The sequence below is a fragment of the Fukomys damarensis genome, unplaced genomic scaffold (assembly GCF_012274545.1).
Source record: "Fukomys damarensis isolate Sample0158 unplaced genomic scaffold, DMR_v1.0_HiC HiC_scaffold_27, whole genome shotgun sequence".
NCBI lineage: Eukaryota > Metazoa > Chordata > Mammalia > Rodentia > Bathyergidae > Fukomys > Fukomys damarensis.
The window spans coordinates 26,925,357-26,932,483 of record NW_022900939.1 but is presented as its reverse complement, the minus strand read 5'-3'; the positions used below and the strand labels follow the sequence as shown (position 1 = coordinate 26,932,483).

The following is a 7,127-nucleotide window of genomic DNA, read 5'->3' as shown; positions in this document are numbered from 1 at the left end:
AAAGAGTTTATTAGCTATGTATGTGGGGAAAGGAGGCAATTCTATTGTTTCAAGATTACATTAAACAGGAATGGAGAACAACTTCTTTTCTTTCCTTCTTCTTTTGTTGTTATTGTTTTGTTACTTTTACTGTCTTACTTGGTTCTGAATTATAGCCAAGAACATAGCTTCTGTTACTTGTCTGGGGGAAAGGTGGGGAGTAAGTAGAAAACAAATGAGGACATAGAGGGCTTTTCTAGCATTTGTTTGGGTTCTGGGGATGGTAGCCAGGGCCTTATGCAGGAAGGCAAGTGCCTCACACCAGTGGGTGAGGCCTCGCACTCCAGGTGCTCTCTCAAGGGCCCTTTGTCCCAGGAAACCTGAACATCTGGGGAGTGAAGAATCTAGGGTCATCAGAGGTTCCAAAAGTACTTACATTCACTCTTCACTTGCTCCTTTTATATTATCACAAACCTCTCAGCTTAAAATCTCAACCTTCCCAGAAAGAAGGACTCGGTGACCTGAAATCTGAGGGCAGAGAGGTGACTAAAGGACGTTTCCTGAAAGCCCAGCTTAGCAAGAGCTTTTGACCAAGCAAAATTCTCCCCATGCCTTCTAACCTGAGTTCTGAACACAAGTCAACAACCTAGAAACAAACCAATTATGCAACTTCTTAAAATAAAAAATTTGGGTATGGTTAAAAGCAACCCACAAAACTTAATTTCTAAGGTTTTCAATTCAAAGGGGCCTCTGGGCCAGAGCATCTGCAGTATGGGGAAGTTCGACAGAAATGCAGAATCTCAGACCCAACAACTCTAACTGCTAAACTCCACTTTATAAAGCTCCCAGAGGCCCCCAATGCAAAGTCTGACGGGCACAGCTCCAAGGCTTTCACTACCTAAATTTCAGGAAGATTATTTTCTGAATCAAAATTTCTGAACCATTATTTAAAAATTTCACAAAAATTTTAAAGGGCATTTAAGGTTAAAACACATTATTTAGTGTACTCATATTTATTTATACACAATATATTATATTAAGATACCATTTGTAAAGGAGTCTAGTTGACGAAAGTACCACCAAATTGCAAATAGGATTCTTAAGGGTCTGAAGTCAACATGGATGCCTGATATTCATGGCCCGACCTCAAATCAGGAAACTAGACTCTCTGCTCTGGATTCTTGGTTTGTTTGTTTTTGTTTTTTTTGTATGGGGATCGAACTCAGGACCTTGCACTTGTGAGGTAGGTAGCGGCACCACTGAACTATATCCCTGGCCCTCTACTCTGGATTCTTGAAGAACCTCCCAGGGCGGCACGCATGTCTTGTGTGTAATTCTAATTCACAACTTTACATGATGAGAAGACACCAAAAGGCCTACTTTCTGCCAATATAAATGTTTTTATTTTATCATCAGTATCCTACCACATACAAGTTTTTTGTTTTCTGATCAGTACTGGGAATTGAACCCAGGGCCTCTGCACTAAGCTATATCCCCATTCCTTTTTATTTTGAGACAAGGTCTCACTAAATTGCCCATGTGGGACTTGAACTTGAGATCATGCTGCCTCAGCTTCCCAGAGTCCTGGGATTACAGGTGTGCGTCAGCACGCATGGCTACACAGTTTTCTGAATTAAAATGACTTATTCTCCACCAGTCCTTTTCCTAGGACCTACAAAAATACTGAGAGTTACCAGAAGGAAGGGATCCAAATGGCATGGGTAGGACTACTGTACCTACTAAAGAAAGTCTAGGACAAAAGTACCATAGCTGTGTGTTTTTATTCTCCACATTTCTCTCACAATACTGCACATTTCATGTGGTCAAATCCAAATTAACAGACATATATACAAAAGAAAGTATATGTGGACATAAGCCTGCTTAATAATAACTGTAAAATTTCCTATTCTGATGTTAAACCTCTTTTAAAACTTGAAAGTAATCTTCTCTACAACTATACAAAAATATGGTTTAGACCAGTATATTACTGCTGCCCCAAAACAATGTAATGACACAAAGGCACCATGTCACAAGTACTATTTCAACAGAGACGACCTGTGAGATGGCAGTGAGTTTAAAGAACAGCAATGATCAAATCTGAGATTCTGAGACCTATGTCTGCTGTCACCCTCTTGAGGATGTGAGAGCTGACCGCCCTAACACTGCTCTCCTGCCTATCATGGCTCCTGAGGTTATAACAGAGGACACAGGTAAATGAATGGTTGAGAGCTTCTGGGATGAGCACCCCCAGATTTTAAAGAACATAATCCCTGAAAAGTGGTACAACAGGCAGGCAGCTCTGGAGAAAAAGGCACAGAAAAAAATGCTTGTAATAGATCCCATATTAAACAAGACCAACAATGACAAAAGAAACCAGACTCACGTGAGGGGTATAGTGTGTGTTTTTGATTGTCTTCTGCTTTTCAGGGCTCGAAGTCTATCACCTTGTGTGACTCCAGTGACTTCGTCATCATCACTGAACTGTGTGAGTAAAAAAATACTGAGCCAGTGATTCAAGTTCTACTTCTCAACACAGGACGAATACAGATGCTTTAGTTTCTGCTGACCTCTTAAAATACTTCTCACCTTTCCAAACCAACCTACATGTCACATTTGAAAACAACCAAAGCTGGTTTTCAAGGGCACAAACCCATTGCCCTCTCCTTATCAAACATAAGGACAATAAAATAGATTAATGCACTCTCAGTTTGAAAATACTCATTTTTCAAAAATTTCACCATTTACCACCCCCACTTCTTTTAGTACTGCTACCCTCTAAAGACTTGATCTTTTAAGAGGTCTGTTTGAGAGCTAATAGTTCTCTAAATCAACTGTTAGTAAATGAGAAAAAGGGATGGGGACAGAGGAATAAATAGTCTACTTTAGATTTCTATTTGCACCCATGCTTAAGGAGTAAAACATTTAGTTTTATGTATACAACTTTGTTTTAACCCTTGTAAGTAAGCTTTCTAGAGAGGATTATAAATATAAAAAATTATAACAATGGTCCCTCAAAATGTGTTTATTATTTTTACTTAAGAGTTTTTCCATGCCCTACAAGGTTCTTAACAGCATTTAAAGCAAAAACAACAGCGTGATGGGGTGGTTTGATTACCGGTTCAGGTTCCTGCTTGTCCTCATTTTCGACCCCATTTATTGAAATGTCATCAACACCTGAGAGGAGTTTGGAGAAGGCAGCTCTATGTGGTCCATTCTCCTGCCCTCTTAACTTCTGACGAAAATAGTCACCCTCCAGCCAGAGGCTCGCTTGTTTCCTAGACATGTAAGCAATATCAAAACACAGCTTTCCAGAAAGAAAGGCACTAAAACAAGTTTTTGCTACCACATTACCTGTTGTTACTGGAAAATGCTACTTCCCATCCATCTTCAGACTGTGCTCCCCTGAGGAATTACAAAAGCTTCCATCTACTCACATGACCAGAAACTGCTGCTGAGGCCCAATCACTGACCCGGGCCTACAGATCCTGACCCATGCGATGGTCTCAGCTGCAGTCATTCGGTAGTGCTTCATGATGTAGCAGGCAATCAGGGTGCCAGTCCGACCAAGGCCAGCTAGGAAAACAGACCAACCAATGACACCAGGCCTGGTGTTCTCCAGAACTTTCTGGGCAAGAGCTTCTAAAAAGATTTCCCATGATTCTGCCTCCATCAACAGTGTTTCTCAAGGTTGGTTAAAGGGCCATGTACCACTCAGTTACACCCCCAATGCTCCAACCCTTCTCTCTCCACCCCACTCTCTGGCCCTTCTTTCCTCCTATCTAGACTGTCATGACCTCCTGTGATGGTTAATTTTATGTGTTGTGTCAATTTGGAAGACGTCTTCAGATTCTCTGAACATTTGAACTGGTGAATTTTCCACGTGAGTAGACTTTATCCACTCAGAAGAAGGCCTGAATGAGACAATAAGGACCAGCTCCAAGAGAAGATGGGCTTCTAGTGCAGACTCCCCGACCCAAGGGCCTGTGCCATGGGCTCTCCTGTGCATCCAGCAGCCAACACACACTGGGAAACATGAGACTCCACACCACTGAGTCCCCACCCCTTCCACGTGTACATTAAACAATTGATTAGTTCTGTCTTTCTCCAGGATGCCCACCAATGCACAGTGGACTGGGGCAAGGGGTGCTGTTGTGACAAAAATGTAATCATGTGGAAGTGACTTTGGAGTTGGGCGTCATACAGGCTAGAAGGACTCCGTTGCATATGTTAGAAGTCTAGACAGACTTGCAGGGACTGGTGCCAGACATGCAGGTATTAAAGGTAATTCTGGTGCAATCTCAGGTAGGCAGAAAGCAAGCACTTCTGGAAACTAGATGAAAGGCAATTCTTGTAAAAACGAGGCAAGGAAATTGGCTGATTTGTGTTCTAATGTTTTGTGGAAGACAGAGTTAGTAATAATACCTTGGATTATTTAGCAATGATGTATAAATAAAGTTTAGAAGGTAAAGCCTTGATTTTTCCTCATGGATTATAGTAAAAGGCAAAAGGGCCGAGTGAACTGAAGAAATAAATTATTAGTAAGTAAAAAGGAACCAGAAACTAAAGATTCAGACAATGCTCAGTAGTACACCCCTAACCACAAAAAAGGCAGGCAAGTTCTAGAAAGAACATCAAGGGTGTGTCGGGGCAATTGCTTCACAGAGAGATGCCCACAGATTAAACCAGCTGTTAGCAGAAGCCAAGAATAGAGATGGATGGTATCAGCACAGACAGTGGCCATCTAGACTATAAGAGATGGAAATGCGATAAAATGAAGAAAGGTTGGGTGGGTTGTTGTTTCATTTTTACACTACAGAAGAGTAAATCCAGGGCCTTATGAATGCTAGGCAAGGTTCCAACACAGAGCTACATCCCCAGCTCCTTTTAAAATTTGTGAATCAGGGTCTCACTAATCACTCATCCTAGCTTTGAATCTGTGATTCTCCTGTCTGAGCCTCCTGATTGGCAGTGATTTTAAGTATGCACCATGATGCTTGGCAAGGTTTTCAAAGTTCTGACAACAATGCTATGACCTCAAGAGCAATTCAGAGAATGACAGGGTGGCCACTGCCACCAAACCACAGAGCTCAGAAGCCTAGAACAAGGCTGTGGCCTTGCTGGTTTCACAAGTGGGTCACCTCCAGTGGTGACAGCAGCAGGCTCCTTGGCCTCAGGGTGGAGACTACCAACTCAAGAGAACTGGAGGGCAGAACATCAAGCCAAAGAAGATTCTTTTATGAGGGATAAGGATTGTTTTTGTTTTACAGGAGCTAGAAATCGAACCTAGAACCTCATTCCAAGGAAGCACTCTACTTCTAACCTTTATCTACTGCTATTTGCCTGTTGAAGCTTCCAACTTGCTGGAGAGCTATTAACCTCTTCTGAGCTCTCCCTTCTGGAACAAGTGTCTATTCTATGCCTATTCTACTTCTGTACCTCAGAAGCACATAACTCATCTGGGTTTCCCAAGTCCCCAGCTGGGGAGGAGCTTTACCTCAGGATAAATCACACTTCAACTCTCACTTGTACCCAATTTCAAAGATATTTAGATGAGGCTTTGGACTTGATGTTCAACTGATTCTGAAATGGATTAAGACTTTTGGAACTGTTGGGATGAGATGAATGTACTTTCTATACAAGAATTTGGGCGAGGATTTGGAGGGACCAGAGAACAGAATAATATGGACTGTACTGTGCCTCTCTCCCTAATCCACAAGTTGATGTTTGAACTCCTAAAGTGACTTTGGTTCGTATTTATTTATTTATTTTTGGTACCAGGGATTGAACTCGGGCCCTTGAACTTGCAAGGCAGGCAGTGAAACCACTAAGCTAAATCCCCGGCCCCTAAAATGACTTTGGAAATAGGACCTTGAAAGAACTAAATAAAGTTAAATGAGGTCATAAAGTAGGGCCCTAATTCAACAGGACTGGTGTCCTTGTAAGAAAAAAGAGAGACTTCAAGACAGAGCACACAGGCAATAAGCAATCTGGGCAAGTCAAGGACAGAAGCCACACCAGGAACCAGTCCAGATGATACTTTGACCTTCAACTGCCAGCCTCCAGAACCAAGAAAATACATTCAGTTACATAACACACCCAGGCTATTACTACAATCTTAATGAATTTCAATTTTCAATGCACAATCCTGTTTTCTTAAGTCATGACTTTTCTTCTGAAAACAAAAAAATTCTGATCATTACCAAATACTCCTTTAATTGATCTTCGGTCTGCAGGTTTCTCAGCCTCAACAGACAGTACTTATGTTTCAGGTTGGACAGTTCTTTGTTGAGGGCTGGCTAATCCTGTACACTGTGTAACAGAATCTCCATCTCTATCCACTAGATGCTATGCAATAGTTCCTGCCAAGTTGTCAGAAAAAACAAAAGTCTCCAGGTATTAATGTCCCCCCGAAGGACACAAAAGTACCCTGGCTAAGAATAAGATCAAGAGTTTCACATAATAAAAAAAGAAATAGTCAATACTGGGTTTTGTCTGAATGACTTTTTAAAACAGGAGTAAGACAGACATAAAACTTAGCATTTTTTCATGTCTGATTTTTCTGATTTCATCTAGTTATCTATATTCTCGTTTAGCTTACTGAACATTTCTAAGAAAGTGTTTCAAATACTATGACAAGTTCAATGGCCTGCTTTTCTTCAGAATTGATAGCTGGGAGTAAGTGTAACCATTTTTACAAGTGCAGTTCAATGTACATCCACAATGCTGTACAGACATTACTACCATCAATCTCCAGAACCTATGTCATTTTGCAAAGTGAAAACTTTAACTATTAACTACCCCTCTAGTCCCTCACACTCTACAGTTTTACTATGTCTCACTATGGAACTTGATTACTTAATTTCCTCATGTGAGTAAATCTTAAAACATCTGTCTTCATCTGACTAGCCAACTTCATTTAGCATGTCTTCAAGGTTCCTCCACATAATAGATCAGAATTGCTTTGAGGGTGTATAACATTCCCTTCTGTAAATGTACCACACTGTGCATATCCTTTCCTCCACTGATACACACCTGAACTGGAACATCCCAGCTTCTGACTACTGGAAAGGATACTGCTATTTCAACTGTACAACTGTTTATACCACTGCTGCTAATTCTTTTTTTTTTTTTTTTTTTTTTTTTTTTTG

At 41.0% G+C, this 7,127-nt stretch overlaps 1 protein-coding gene across 16 annotated transcripts in view; it reads right to left on the bottom strand.

Annotated features, from left to right (window-relative positions):
* Cdc14b (cell division cycle 14B) overlaps positions 1 to 7,127 on the bottom strand; it is a 71,278-nt gene that overhangs the window by 20,141 nt on the left and 44,010 nt on the right. For 15 of the 16 annotated variants that reach the window (XR_777025.3, XR_777024.3, XR_777026.3 and 12 more), the window contains 3 exons: positions 3,414 to 3,552; positions 3,095 to 3,254; positions 2,363 to 2,460 (listed from right to left, as the gene is read on the bottom strand). Coding sequence is in view for 12 of the 16 variants with exons in the window: in XM_033756501.1 (XP_033612392.1) it covers positions 2,363 to 2,460; positions 3,095 to 3,254; positions 3,414 to 3,552 (397 nt within the window). In the remaining 4 variants the exon portion in view is untranslated. Of the gene's footprint in view, positions 1 to 415; positions 508 to 2,362; positions 2,461 to 3,094; positions 3,255 to 3,413; positions 3,553 to 7,127 lie in introns of all 16 variants that reach the window. The other variant, XM_010607629.3, reaches the window with a different exon arrangement.